Below are 15,992 nucleotides of genomic sequence, written 5' to 3'. Positions count from 1 at the left end.
ACAAACACGCCTTTAAAGTTTAAAGGCGTGAAATTGGACGGTCTAGTTCTGATTAGCGTCACCGCTGTCTCGGTGGAGTTTAATAAACTCGGCCGTCTGCTTCTTGCTATCTAAAATATAACCAGACACTGGTGTAAATTCTCGACTGTCTCATACTTCTGTTTAATAAGTTTTCTGTTTGACGTTTAGTCAGCTGTGTGAAAACCAAGGAGGAACCCACCCGGGGGATTAATAAAGTTTTATTTTATCTAATCTAATAACTTTAATCTCAGCCAAACCGATTTACTCACGAACAAACAAAACACTGAAAAAAGCCCAACAATAACATTTTTAGGTTGTCTAAGTGACTTATATATTACGTTTAACCCGAGCAGCGAAACTCCGCGGTGATCTGAAAATCATGTGCCGGGAGTTGTGCCGTTCTCGGCCGCATCAGTAACCCTCGAGCTCCCGGCTAGCTGTCGAGCTGGTGGGTAGCAGACGCCTCTGAAAACGTCGAAGCACTTTTGCAAATATGGGATATCTTGATAAACCGAGCAGATATTTGATGTTTACACAGCTACTTTCTCGCCTGAAAATATGTTAAAAGTTTATTTTGTGACCCAGAAAGATTAGTATGAGTAATTTTAAAACTTAGTAGCGGCCGCCATTGCTGGAAACTGGAGTTTGGCTGGGCCGCGCTATGAATTCTGGGATATGGTGGGCCACGAAGGACACACCCGACCCATCCTTCAAATTCGGGGAAAAGGAGGACGCATTTGTCGGCTACATTCGGAGGAGTCTACGAATTTGGACAGCCTTCGGCGCGTCGCTGTGACGTAATCGGTCTACAAATGCGGCCTCAGGAGGATGCAGCCCATGAATTTGGACATGTCCAGAGTATAATCGCAGCCTTTGCGGTTAGAAAATTGCACTTGATCATGTCGCGATATTATCGCAAATGCGATATATCGTTCAGCCCTAGTTTATATTCAACCAAAGACAAATGTAAAGTCTTCGTGCTTCTACAAATTAAGGAATGATTCAACACTAACTTTGACTTCAATGCATGTTTATTTAAATTTTTGAACATCGTCATTGTTTAATAGCTTTTAGTTGCTTTTTCTTTCCTTTGACTAGATGGTAAATTTGTTAATATTTCTAGCTGATTAGGAGACTTATTGCATTTCAAATGCATGTCCAAAGGCTGCTAGACAATTATGAAGCGTAGACTATAATAGACATGCTTACCATCTGACAGCACTGTGGGTGTCTCGGGGCAGAGAACCACACAGTACTGTTACAACTGTCTTTCGCAAGGCCGACTTTCAGAAACTCTTTGTGTAAGTAACAAAGTCTGTTCTGTAGTCGTGTGCCTCTTTGACTCACATTCAGGCATCAACTGGTCTTTCTGCAAACTGGACCCACACAACCTCACGCTGACCTCAATGACAGAGCTGCTAGTCCACATTCACACTCCTGGACAGTGAAAAAAACTTGTAGCAGCAGCTTGGGTCTTCATGGTTCCCAGAGAATTACAAACTAAAGAAAAGGATCCAGACAAAAATCAAATCAAACCGTACAGATGGAAGAGTCCACACCCACGCTTAGTATGACTAACAAAAAACTTATATCTGCCAGTTAAACGTGCCGTTCAGATCACAGTCTAAATACAAGTAGTACTACCAATCCACAATAGCAAGTTATAGAGATTTAATCATCCAAAATGTAAATATTTAAATAAGGTTTAATTCTCCCTAGCCTCAGGATAAAGCAAAATTAATTAAAGCATCCTCCATTTGATTGAAATAATTCCAATTTGCATAAACTGAGACTGAAGCCCAAAATACTTGTCACACATGATAAAATAGAAATTAATTAACAGACATCTATTATTTTATACGTATGGCATTTAAATATGGCATTTAGCTTAGTACCTTAATATTGAATATATATAAATATATAATTTGTATAAAAAAAAATACACTTTCAGCAGGTTTTTATTCAGATTACATGAAATCACAGGTACCAGAATAAAACCTTAAAACACATCAATTAAAAGGAGGAGGCAGAGGCCAGCCCAAGATACATGAGCAAAGGTGCTAGTTATGGGGGTCACACATGCACACTTATATGTGGAACCAGTTATATACGATCGGAGACTTTAATTATCTTCAGACGTTACATCCATTTAAGAGCTCTGCACTGCTCCTCCCAGGTTCTAGCCAAATCCCCCTTTGGGTGATCACAGTACTGGTTTCTAAAATCTTTAGACGTAGTGAGTGCAGAATGTGGTTTAGGTTGTCTCCAGTTCCTGCCATACAGTTACTTCCTTTGCTTTTGGGTACTTGATTGGCTGACTCTATCAGGTCCTAATGATAAAATGACTAAAATCAAAATGTTGGACTTCCTGTTATGTTACTATTTTTCCCCATAGCGGACATGTTTAGGTCCTCACAAAGGTCAAACATTTCCCTGACTAATATTAAACCGGCCGGATACAATGAGGTGCTTGCACTTTTAGGTGCAATGGAGAATACTCACTATTGCATGTCTTGTTGATCTATATCGTGTTGAAGCACCAACTAAAATTTCACCTACATGGGATGATGATTACCCAATTGCCAGTATTGGTAGCCGGGAATCGGTCCGCCTGACTCACATTGCACCCGACCCCTTCGGTGCCTCCTGCAGGTGGTGGGTCTGCAGGAAGATGGGCCTATGTCCCTTTTTCGGGCACCCTCTCCGGGCCTGGCTCCAGGGCTGTGCCCCGGTAACCCTATTCCGGGCAGGGTGAACTGTTCCCTCGATGGTCTTTTCATAGGGGTCTTCTGAATTACTCTTTGTCTGGTCCCTCATCCATGGGAGACCCTACCAGGGGGCAAAAGCCCCCAGACAACATAGCTCCTGGGATCCCTGGGACACACAAACCCCTCCACCACGAACCTCGGATACAGGAGGAACAATGCGGTTTTCGTCCTGGTCGTGGAACACTGGACCAGCTCTTTACCCTCTCAAGGATACTTGAGGGTGCATGGGAGTTTGCCCAACCAGTCTACGTGTGTTTCATGGACTTGGAGAAGGCATTCGACCGTGTCCCTCAGACTGTCCTGTTGGAGGTGCTCTGAGAATATGGGGTGTCTGGCCCATTGCTACGGGCCATTCGATCCTTATACAACCGTTGCGAGAGCTTGGTCCAACATAAGTCGGACAATAAGTCGGACTTGTTCCTAGTGGGTGATGGGCTCCGCCAGGGCTGCCCTTTGTCACCGATTCTGTTCATAATTTTTGTGGACAGAATTTCTAGGTGCAGCCAAGTGGTGGAAGGCTTCACTTGATTGGTCTCAGAATCTCATCTCTGCTTTTCACGGATGATGTGGTTCTGTTGGCTTCATTGAGTGATGGCCTCCAGCTCGCAGTGGAATGGTTTGCAGCCGAGTGTGAAGCAGTGGGAATCAGATGAGGCACGCATCCAGTTCAGCCATCCGGGAGGGGCTCAGAGTAGAGCCGCTGCTCCTCCACATCGAAAGGAGCCAGCTGAGGTGGTTCGGGCATCTGACAAGGACGCCCCCTGGGCGCCTCCTGAGCGAGGTGTTCCACCGGGAGGAGGCCCCGGGGCAGACCCAGGACACGCTGGAGAGATTATATCTCTCGGCTGGCCTGGGAACGCCTTGGTGTTCCCCCAGATAAGCTGGAGGAGGTGGCTGGGGAGAGGGAGGTCTGGGCTTCTCTGCTTGGGCTGCTGCCCCCGCGACCCTGCCTCGGATAAGCGGAAGAAAATGGACAGATGGATGGATGGATGGATGGGATGATGATTATAATCTACTGCATATTTTCTGTTGCCACTAGGTGGCGCCACAATAGTGACCAATATTAGACGTCTGACAGTTTGGACTCAAGCATGCCCAGTTTTTGACAGACTTGACAATTGAGAAACCAGTTTCTGTCACCACTATGTGGTGCTGTGACTATTGTTAAAAGCTAACATAGTACTGGGTTCAGGGATGGACCCATATGACAGGTTTGGTCCAGATGGATGATGTATGTGAAACTGAGCAAATATAGTTCAAAAAGTTCAAAAAAAGCATCCTGTAGTCTCAGTACGTGAAACCTGTAAAATATGAACATTTTCTCTGTTACTGAAGCATGTGCACACACGGTCATGACTTTAGAACGTTGATTCATTCCATAAAATAATAATAATCCACGGAGCAGACACAATAACGCCTCTGCACTTTGTGCTGAAGACCTAAAACTGAATGAAGCAGACAGAATAGGGGTTTCGCACTAAATGGATCAGATACAATAGGATACAATAGGGCTCTTGCAATTTCAGTGCTCGGGCACCAACTATTAGACTACCACAGGTAGGGATGGGAGTCGAGAGCAAATTCTTGTAGGAAACCGGTCCCTAGAAGTCCAGTTCCTTGGAATTGTTAGTCTGCCTTATCAATGATTCCCCTTATCAGTTCGTGCACTCCTTCTACAATCAGCTAATATCAGTTCGTGTGTCAGACGAGGAAAACAGAGGCGCAGTCTACAGAGTGCATATAGAAATATAGTTTTATTGCACCAAAGGACGACAGCATGATGGTAAAGTGGAAAACTGCATCCAGGACATAAACAACCGCATTATGTTGCTAACACAACTTTGGTTCTTTGCAAGCTTCTGCACAGACAGCATGCTAATGCTAAGCTAGCCAAGAGCCCAGAGTGAAAGCTAAGTGAATGCCGACCCCAGCAGCCAGACCCTGAACTTCAACAGGTAACAAGCTGATGAGCAGTTAGGCTGCAAACTCCCGTTCTACCTGTTCATGTTTCTAAAGCAGAAAGACTCTCATGCAATTAATTTGCATCAATGTAATTTCTTTATTACTGCTTAGCAATCATTGTACTCTGAAAACGGAGCCAATGAGAATCAATAAGGAATCAAATCGATAAGTGATATCGATAATGGATTCGGAAGCGCTAAATTCCTATCAATTCCTATCCCTAAACTCCAGGGCTGGAGGTCTCAAAACAGTAAGTAGAGTAGGTCTTGGAAATGAAAAACATGCATATAGTTAACAATATTATTTCTCAATGATAACTGTAACTACTGTTACCTTTTCGGTGACACTCTGCGTGTTGATCTGCTTTCTCAGCTCCAGGCTCAGCTGCCTGAAGCGTGCTGACTTTTGCTCCGCCCCTTCGCTACACACAGAATTGCGATACGCCTGGATCACGGGTCGCTGCTTCTCAGGTACCAGCAGAATCTTGCTCAGCTCAGAGGACCTGTCCCCACAGGTGAGGTCCTCAAGTGTGGATGCAGTTAAGAGGCTGTCCTGTGAACAACAGAAACACTTTACATGACCAAAGGTCCTGATACGTTAGTCAGTAAAGTCTTCATAAGGACTTTCAGGCTCTGTGTGACACACACACACACACACACACACACACACACACACACACAGAAGGCAAGTATTAATATTTATATATGTATTGAAAATATGGATCTGTTTATTGTTAGTATATGTGGGCCAAATGTTGATGACCCCTCCTTTTTTCATACCTTCTTCTCTTCACTTTCACCTTCACTCTGACAGCAAGAGTCAGAGGAACTGACAGTCTACACTCAAACAACACACATGTGATTTTGGTCTTTGCGATGTGGCGTTCACATCCCTCTCAGAGGCAAGAAAAAGGTCACACACTGGACTTGGTGCTTTCCCGCGGGCTGGATGTGTGCATCACGGAAATATCTGAGTTGTGCATCTCTGATCGTCTTCCTGTGTTGTTCACTCTAACGCTGCGCTGCTCGGTAGATAAGCCGTGCGCCCCAGCGCACAAAAAGCGAGCGCTTAATGCTCTAACAGCGCCGCTTTTTCTGCTGCCTTTAGGGACTCTGGAATAATGAACTCCACCTGTAAAAGTGTTGAGGACCTTTCGGACATTCTTCATTCTACCTGCACTGATATTTTGGACTCGATTGCTCCATTTAGGACTGTGTGCACTAAGCAATTATCAGAGCCGTGGTTGAATGAACATACGCGCTCCCTTAGACGTGACTATAGACGTGCCGAAAGATGGAAAAAGGACCGATTGCACGTTTCTCTATAGATTTTCTCGTCTTTCTGCTCACCAAGAAGCTGTAAAAACTGCAAAGACACAGTTTGTCTCAAACTTGGTGTCAGTAAACAGTCACAGGCCTCAGGTACTTTCTAATGTCCTTAATCGTTTTCTTAGTTCATGTGATAATGCTGGAGTCATTTCTTCACCAAGTATTTGTGATGATTTTTTAGCATTTTTTAACAACAAGGTTCTATCCATCAGGGCTGTTGTCTCGTCGTCTGCTGCCTCAGATCCGAGTCTTTCTCCTGTGTGCTCAGCTGTCTTTGATCCCGTCTCCCTTAATGACTTGACTGCGGTAGTTAGTAACCTAAGATCATCACACTGCCCCTCTGACTGTCTCCCCCCAAGCTTGCTTAAAAGCACTTTTAATACTGTCGGGCCTTTTATCCTGAGATTAATTAATACGTCCCTTGCTACAGGCTGTGTCCCATCATGCTTTAAGAGATTTAAAGGGATCTGCCCTAAAGTGGTTTCGGTTCCACTTGTCAGGAAGGTCTTTTTATGTCAATATGGGCCCCCATAAATCCAAAATAGCCCCTCTTAAATACGGTGTACCTCAAGGCTCTATTTTGGGCCCTGCCCTGTTCGCCCTCTATTTGTTGCCATTGGGCTCCATCTTCTCACGGTACAGCATTTCATTTCATTAAATTTCTAAAGCTAAATGAAAATAAAACTGAAGTTGTCATTTTTGATAGCTCTCTGGGCCCCTTTTCCTCCTACTGTAAAACACATGTAAAAAACCTCGGCGTCTACCTTGATGGTTCTTTTAAATTGAATAAGCAGGTGACTGCAGCAGTTCAGTCCTGCTTCTTTCAGTTAAGACAGCTGGCCAAGGTAAAGCCAGACCTCCCGGCTAACGTCTTTCAATGTGTTATTCACATTTTCCTTACTTGCAGGTTGGACTATTGCAATTCATTGTATTTTGGTCTAGACCAGGCCTCCATCCATCGTCTTCAGATCCAGCTGCTCGCCTGCTAACTGGTACCAAACGGAGAGAGCATATAACTCCAGTTTTAGCTTCTTTACACTGGCTTCCTGTCTCCTACAGGATCCAATTTAAACTTTCACTTGTTTGTTTTTACGTGTCTGAGCTCCTCTCTGTTTATGCTCCAGGAAAAACCATCATGTCTAGCTCAAGATTAATGCGTTCCATGCCACGGACTAGTCTCAATCTCGTGGTGATAGATCCTTCTCTGTGGCAGGTCCCAGACTTTGGAATAGTCTCCCCATAAATATTAGATCTGCACAAACACTTGACCAAATTTAAATCACTAGTAAAGACACATTTGTATGCCCTGGCTTTTAACACACTATGACCCAAGCATTCTGGTCTTATTTTAATATTCTTAGTTATTGTTTTAATTATTTTATTGTCCTATCATTGTATGATATTGTTATTATTGTTTTACATTGTCTCTTTTAATGGCATTTTATATTATTAAGCACTTTGTGCAGCATTGTTTGTCTGGAAATGTGCTATACAAATAAATTTGACCTTGACCTCTCTCAGGGTCATCCAGTACACCACTCACACTTTTACTTTACTACTTTTTAGTTAGCAGCTCCATGATGAGGCTATTATAGGCACTCAGATTTATCCTGGAACTATCAGTGATCATGCACCGGTCTCTCTCTCAGAATAGAAAACTATTCTGAAGAAGTACAAAAATCTCCTCCTAGATCACATAAGTTTGCAGAGAATATCTGCCTCCTCAAAATACCAACTGGATGATGTTTATCTGGACCACTGAGCAATTCCATTAGTACACGTGGTCGGCTAAGGTTCTGTCTCCCTGTCGCCTTGCCGGTGGATGAAGGTGGTCTCTGGGACTGTCTGTGGCGGCTTCCTGGGGCCTGGAGAGCTGCAGCTGCTGTTTTAGGGTGTCTGTGTGTCCGCCTTGGTTGGTGGGGGACTGGGGTAGATGCTAATACAGCTGATAAATTTGGGGGAACAGAAGAATCATAAGCTGGAGAAGTGATATGAGATGGTAGCAATTGGTTTGTCCCGAGCCAATTCAAATACACTTTTTTGCTTACATGTGACCACTACTCATGCTAGGGAATTCATCTAGGTCGGAGTTTTCTCCAGGACACAGGTCAGACTGACTACTTTTTCGTTTGTACAGTCTGATACCTTCTCCAAGTCCACAAAATACGTCGTCTGGTTGGATAGACCCCCATGCACCCTCAAATATCCCCGCGAGGGTAAAGAGCTGGTCCGGTGTTCCACGACCGGACGAAAACCGCATTGTTCCTCCTGTATCTGAAGTTTGACAAACTGATGGATTATCCTTTCAAGAACCCTGGGAGGCTGAGGTGCTATAGTGGGAGAACACCCTCCAGTCTCCCTGTTTAATGATAGGAACCACCACCCTGGTTTGCCAATCTAGAGGTACTGCCTCTGGATTACCAAGTAATATTGTAGAGGCGTGTCAACCCGCACAGCCCTTCAACACCCAGAGCCTTCAGGAACTCAGGATACACCTCATCGACCCCAGGGGCTCTGCCTCCAAGTTGTTGTTTAACTGCCGCAGTCTGCTTCCTCTATGAAGGACGTGCCAGAGGGATTAGGGAGGTCCTCAAAGTTTTCCTTCCACAGTGTGACAATATGTTAAAAGCACCAAACACAGTGTTCATAAAGTACTGCTTCCCCCTCCTGAGATACCTGACAATTTGCCAAAATTGCCTTGAGGCAGTCTGAAAGTCTCGTCAAACTCCTCCCACCCCCGAGCTTTTTCTTCAGCCACTGCCAGAGCCACGTTCCACTTGGCCTGCCGGTACCTCCTGGCTGCCTCCAGCCCCACAGGTTAACCAAGCCCGATAGGACTCTTTCTTCAGCCTGGTGGCTCCTTTCACCTCCAGTGTCTACCATCTAGCTCGGGAGTTACCATAATGACAGGCACCAGATACCTTGCAGCTGCAGCTCAGTGCAGCAGCCTCAGCAATGGAGGTGCTGAATATGGTCCATTCAGACTCAGTGTCCCCTGTCTCTCTCAGAACGCTGTTGTTGCTGTTCCGGAGGTGCAAGTTGAAGATCTTGTGGACCGAGGCCTCTGCTTGGTGTTTCCAGAGCACCGTCACTATACGTTCAGTTGCGCCAGGTCTGTCAAGCATCCTTCAGAGAACTTCTGGAGACTGCACAGAGACCTGCCATCTTTAGAAGTTTTCTGATGACTCTGGGATGGCTGGATGCATCACTGAGGTTGATAAGATGGAGTCCCGGGCTGTGGTTGACTCCTTTGTCACGTGGTGCGAGTAGAAAGACTAAAGAATTGACTGTGGACTTTAGGAAGACCAGGAAACCTTGAACCCTGTTACAATCCAGGGAGTTGATGTGGAGATTGTGGAGGACTATAAATACATTGGAGTGCACATAGATAATAAACTGGACGGGGTTTAAAACACCACTGCACTTTACAGGACGGGCCGGAGTCGTGTCTATTTTCTGAGGCAGCTGAAGTGTTTAAAACATCATCTTTGTGACCATCTTTGCCATCCTCTATGCTGTTACATGCTGGGGCAGCAGCTCTGTAGCTAACCACCATGTAACACATTTTTTTGTATACTTTATTAATCCCCTGTAGGGAAATTATTCTCTGCATTTAACCCATTCACTCAGTGAAGCAGCTAGCCCAGCTAACCCAACCTCAGTAACCCTACTGACTAAACAGCCACTGCTGTTTAGTCTTAATTCATGTTGGAAGTGATAGCAGAGCTGTACGACTAAATTTTTCGAAAATCAGAACATGGTATTTTATTTCATCTTAATTTTTTGGGGGAAACGTCCCTCATACCACTAGAGGGAGCTCACGTACCACCAGTGGTATGTGTACCACAGTTTGAGAATGACTGCTCCAGAACATACGGCCTCAGACCTGATGATGCGATTACAAAATTGATCATTGAGCTGCAGCCTAGGATGTCCTGGGGCCATGTGCACGTATGGACACCGTAATGATGGAAGATGGTGTTCGTTATGGACAAACTGTTTGCACAGAAGTCAGATAATACAACACCGCTTGGGTGCAGATAAGGCAGACCATTCCTCCCAGTTACACCCCTCCAGGTCTCACTGTCGTTGCCCACATGAGCCTTGAAGTCTTGAAGCACTTACTTCTAACTGAAGGACTCTGTCTCTAGGTTTTTGTGTGGTGCCCTTGGCCTGTTGAATCCAGCTGTGGGCTCCTCCGCCATCTCCGAAATGTGTACCGACGATAAGGCTGTAAACCTACAGATCACACACAAAACTGTCAGCGAGTCACTGCGGAGTTTCTGGATCACTGTTCTAGTGCTTTCTATTCAGCCACACCGGAGGGTTTTTGAGTATGAAAGGCCCGTTAAACGTCAAGCCAAATTTAAGTACGGACTTTGACTAAGCCACTCAAAAACCTTTTGTTTTTTAACCACTCAGCCGTGGAGTTGTTGGTGTGTTTCCAATCACTCTCGTGCTGCAGAGCCTTTGTGTGCTTGAACGTCAGGAAACAAACTGATGGCCAGAATTGTGTGACTTGATTTTGGCATTGGAAAACAAACTGGTATAGAAGGATAAGATAAAACTTAAAAAGCAAACGTTAATAATACAAAAATGTTGTTTTTAAAATACATTTATACATTTATTTATTTTTACTTTTGTGCAAAACAGTTTCTTTTTATGCTCCGTGGAACTCCTCTGGCATGTTTGGGAGGGACTGAGAGGAGGGGCTTCACAGCCAAGTCTTCACAGGTGTAATTTGCACAGATCGTGGACACGACCAGCGATCCATCTTTACTGAACAACTTTGTAATGGACGTTTGATCTCGGGATATTTCTTTGCTCTTTCCAGCTTCAATCCAGCACTTGAAGCTGGGTTGGCTTAAAGACATTTGCTCTAAACTAGCTTATTAATTGCACACACATTTGCAGGAGTATTGTGTGAGCTAACTGGATTCCCTGCAGTGCAGATCCTTCTTAAGAGTTAGAGACCAGTGTATTACTGGAATCCAGTTCCCCTCTGTAGCCACATGCTAATGCCTGACTGAAGGAAGCTGTCCATCCTCTGACTCCCTCTCAGGACACTAACAGAGTTCTTTAAAGTACTAAAGCTAACAATGCAACAATGTACTCATGAACACACCAGCACAACATACTGTCTGAATAGTAGTTGAAATAACTGAGAAGGTGTTTCAGGTGATATGGATGAGTTATCTGGTGGATACAGAAACTGCAGTTTCTCATCAAAGCAGAACACAATGATTACAACAAACATTAAGCAACAGCTGTTCATGCGTTTACTGCACCAATGCCATCCAAACCTTCACTTAATTCAGGATTATATTGTATGATTATTCAAAAGCATCACAAAAACTTTTTGATGAATTTTGAGCATCACCTATCATTTAGTTTACAACTTTATATTTGGATTTATCCTTTTCATTTCTTTAAACTTCAAAAAGTCTCGAAGATTCATGTTTACCTTCCCAGACTTTTACCTACTGTAATTATTTTGTAACTGCCTTCTGGGCATTATGAAGGTTTTGTCCTTTGCACGTTGGCTGCTTTTTAAATTGATTTTGTAATGGGATGGGAAAAATGACCATAGCACCTCGGAAAAAACAAACCCAAAAGAGTCGCGTGACATATTATAAAATAACAGCAATTTTCCTGAGCTGAGATGAATTGAATAAACCAAACAGAGTGAAGACTTTCTGTTAGTAATGGTAAATCACCTCTGCGAGGCTCACTGGAGTGTTGAGCAGAAGGTTGGCTATGGAGTCAGACAAGGAAAGGTTCTTGATCAGGAACTGTTGGAAAACGGATTCATTCTTCAACACGCTGGCCAGAGTGAAGCCTGCACCCAAAACACATGAAATCATGTCAACGCTTTCATGTCATTCAGTAAAACAAGAGTTTTGAAAGTAACATGTATAAATGTATGATGTATGATCGAGACGTTCTACTACTGCACTCAGAGGAAACGAGTTTCTTCTTCTCGAGCGCCATCATTCTGCTCATGGCTCTCCTGCTACATAAGATTAGATTCCCAACTGTGCGTATGTTGGTTTGAAATTTCACTGTGGAGCTAAACTGAGTTCATCTTCATTTTGAGGGTCATCACTGGAAGAAGAAAACACACTGCGGCTTGTCCCAATGCAGGATCTTGCACCGACTCGCTAACACTTTGTCCTTGAAATTCAAAACACAAGAACTGTTCCAAAATGGTGAAGCACAGACTTCCACAAAGCAACAGTCAAACTGGATTTAGTACAGCTGGAAGTCACTGTGACGCTGCTATTGATCAACTATGTTGCTGCCATCCCATGATCAATATCTCAGTCTTTCCTTTTATTTATATTTTTGGTCTCAGTGGAATTACCATCCCCACCCTAAATGACCATAGCCCCTCCACCCTTATTTATTTATATCATATAACTGCTTGTGTACAGCCCCACAATGTGTCTGTTTCAATGTTTCTATATAGTTTACTCACATATATGTATACATATATTCCTCGTTGTATATTGTTTTCTTTACTTTGCACCTTTGCGGTCCAGCTATCCAATTTCGCTGTACAAGAATCCGCACAATGACAACAACAGCTCTAAAGTCTAAAGTGTAAAAGTCACACCTTGGCTGTTGTTAAAGTTGTGGTCATGTGGTAATGGGGTGGAGCTGAGGCTCTCCAGGTGCTGCTGCAGGGTCTCCAGCTCTTGACCTAAACCAGGTCTATCAGATGTGAAGAGCTGATTCTGTTCAACCACTTCACTTATCCGCTCCAGCAGCTGGGTCACACTGAAACAGATTCAGACATGAAACATTCTCACACCTCAAAAGAAGAAGAACACAGTCTCTCTACAGGCTGCAGCTAATGACGGGTTCTGTAATATGTTGACTTTTTAGTGCCTGCACATAAAAACAGTGTTGTACATGTTGCCTCAGCAGAAAATATGCTACGTTTATGATCTTTCAACTCTAAAATAACTATTAACATAAATAAAAATTTATAATGTTGTAACATTCTAGCAACATCGATCACAAAAGTGAGCGTTCAATTCAAGCCTCTTCAGCTGCAGCAAGGCCTAGTTTCAGTGCTGGGAAACGTGAGGGGCTTGGGGGGGTCAGAGGCCTTTGCACTGGAACCATCATATGTAGAAGAACTGACCTTAGAGTGCGCTCGAGAAGCAGTGAACGTATTTCTCACAAGTCAGCCAAAACACAAATGAACAAGAGACTGCGGAAGAGCCCTACTCACGTGGAGTTCTTATATTGCAGGAAACCAAATTCATCTCTCTGTCCATCTGGGCAGAGCGACTGCATGATGGGAATGATGCCAGCCGAGGTGAGTGGCGCAGCGCTGTAAAAGGCTGGGCATGAGGGGGGGAAATGGGACAGGTGCCACAGAAGGAGAAAAAGACACAGCCACAGACAGAGTGAGAGGGACGAGGGAAACAGAGGAAGTAAATATGAAGGGTTGGTAAAGGAAATCAGACACCAAACAGGACAATGAGTATGAAAAAGGAGAAGGAGAGATTGTGTTAGAGTCAGAAAGGAGGAAAGCTGTCAGGCAGCACAGCAGTTAATGGCCAAAGAGGCTCCCACATGTCAATGCTGAATATGAAGCCTTTCATCATGTTGTCATGGTCTGTGATATTTTCCCACTTCTGTCCATAAATGCTAGCTGGACCATCTCACAGCCGGTGATAAAAGAAAATTTGGTTCCTGCTAATTGCTCCAGGTTTCCATGGTTACTCTGCTCCTGAAGCTTGCCTGTGGGTGTGGATTCATCCTACCCACAGAAACACTTCCCACTGTCCTCCTGCTCACTCTCATATCTGTATTGTCCAGCTATGCCATTCTTACACTTTCTCTTTCTTACCACATGTTTATAACCACTCTGCATGTCTTTTATCCTGTTGTCACCCCAACCGGTCGCGGTCGGCCGCCCCTCCCTGAGCCTGGTTCTGTCTGAGGTTTCTTCCTGTTAAAAGGGAGTTTTTCCTCTTTTTTCCTTCCCCAAAATGTGCTAGCTCATAGGGGTGGGGATTCTTCTGGTTGTTGGGGTTTCTCTCTATTATCGGAAGGTCTTTACCTGGAAATATAAAGCACCTTGAGGTGACTGTTGTTGCAATTTGGTGCTATATAAATAACAGTGAATTATATTGAATTGAACTTCTCTCTTTAACGGTTGCCTTCGGCTGTCGTAGTCTCTGGATTGCATACTCTTACACCTGCTGCCCTCATAAAGAAAGGTGTCTATTGCCAGCTTCTAGCCTTCGTTGTTTTACCCTGGTGTCACTGCAGGTCTAAAGCTGAATGTTTCATTTGTATTGTATTTAAAAGTTTACGTTTAGGGAAATCCCCTGAAACACTATGCTTTATAGCCACAAAAAGTCAAAAAGAAAAATGTAAACTAAGTCACTTCACAGAATATCATGGTGGGTTGAAGACAAACCCACAGTGAAATATGGTTTCATTTGTAACAAACTGAGTCTGACCAAGAACAAGCATCGTTCAATGTCTTGCTCCACCCCTTTATCCTTTTCCTTGTGTGTGCCCAAATACACTCTGCAGCATTAAAATAAACTACCGGACTGATTATAGTAAAAACTATCATCATCATATTATGATTGTTTTGGCTAAAAATAGTTTTTCCAGAATAGTTTTATTAACCTGACCCACTAAACATCGGACGTAAGATAGATAAACAAACACGATTTATTCTGTGTTACTCAAATTATTCACAACATGTGGGGTTTTTGTTTTGTTTGTTATTTTAAGTTTTCCAGTTTTTCCTTAACTGGTTTATTTATTTTAATTATTCAACTTATTTGTTTGTAATTAGGTTAAAACGACCATTTATTTAAAAAATGTGAAATATTAAAAACATTGAAATCCATCCGAAAAGGTTGATTCTGGTCAACTGGACGTCTTCAGAGGGAGAAATGTTTCATCATCATCCAGGTGACTTCTTCAGGCTCAGCTGACTGCAGGTTTCTCATAAACAGTACATTTGCTTACTGTTTCAGGACAGTGCCCTCTACCTGTGGAAACATGGGACTACAGAGCCTATACAGGTGGAAGCTTTATAAAAACTCCATCTAATTTAAGTCTAAGTTTGACATTGAAACAATGTCCACAGCCACCAGATTTGGACTATAAAAAGCCCGTCCACAGAGGTCCTACTGACATCAACACTAGAAGTGTAATAGATGTATAAAAAACGACGTCACCTGGAGCTACAAAACAACCTCGTCAGTGGACTAAAATCGTATGTCCAAAATGACATAAAAGATGTCCCTTTGACGCAGTGGGAACATTTTAACTACACAAAAAGCTGACTTTTACAGATGTTCACTTTTCAAATGAAAAATCAATGAAACAAAAGGTGGAGAAACTATGGAGTCCCCCTTAAACTCATGACTGCATTTAACTGCCAGTCCACAGGTTGTGTGGAGATCACAGGGTCAATACGAGATCCAGGCAACAGCAAAGATTGTCTTTACATGTCACAGGTCACCAAGTATATATAGAATCATTTATTCAGTGACGAGTCCACAGTGAATAATGCCATCGTGCATTTCTATAATGGAAGTGTGAAAATATAAGTAAAATGTGCCCTACAGAGTAGTTCAGTTCATTCTTCAGCTCACTGACATCTGTCCTCTCTGATCAGGTCACAGGCTGGTAGATTTACTGAGGGAGTGTTAGGTGCACAGCATGGTGTAGGAAACAGAATTAGCATGCACTAAACAGCAGCTCATTAAGTTTTCATAGCCTGGTCAGAAACACTGAACATGGTGAAAAGATTCAACAGTAATTACAGAAATATTTGTTAGCGCTGTCGTGGATTAGATTACTTCTCGTAATTCCATTGGATAACAATACAGATGTGCTTCTCTGTGTCCGCCAACCAGCAGTGTGCATC

General features: G+C 43.5%; 1 protein-coding gene across 1 annotated transcript in view; it reads right to left on the bottom strand.

The window, feature by feature from the left end:
* Positions 1-15,992, bottom strand: part of abca2 (ATP-binding cassette, sub-family A (ABC1), member 2) — a 108,829-nt gene that overhangs the window by 72,154 nt on the left and 20,683 nt on the right. Inside the window, exons 3-7 of the mRNA XM_082555294.1 lie at positions 13,320-13,431; positions 12,696-12,859; positions 11,797-11,918; positions 10,205-10,318; positions 5,085-5,303 (exon numbers count right to left, since the gene is read on the bottom strand). Of these exons, the coding sequence (XP_082411420.1) occupies positions 5,085-5,303; positions 10,205-10,318; positions 11,797-11,918; positions 12,696-12,859; positions 13,320-13,431 (731 nt within the window). The remainder of the gene's footprint in view (positions 1-5,084; positions 5,304-10,204; positions 10,319-11,796; positions 11,919-12,695; positions 12,860-13,319; positions 13,432-15,992) is intronic.

This window comes from Aulonocara stuartgranti (assembly GCF_965226115.1).
Source record: "Aulonocara stuartgranti genome assembly, chromosome: 12".
Classification (NCBI taxonomy): domain Eukaryota; kingdom Metazoa; phylum Chordata; class Actinopteri; order Cichliformes; family Cichlidae; genus Aulonocara; species Aulonocara stuartgranti.
Note: the sequence above shows the minus strand (reverse complement) of the source record. Positions and strands in the feature narration are given on the sequence as shown.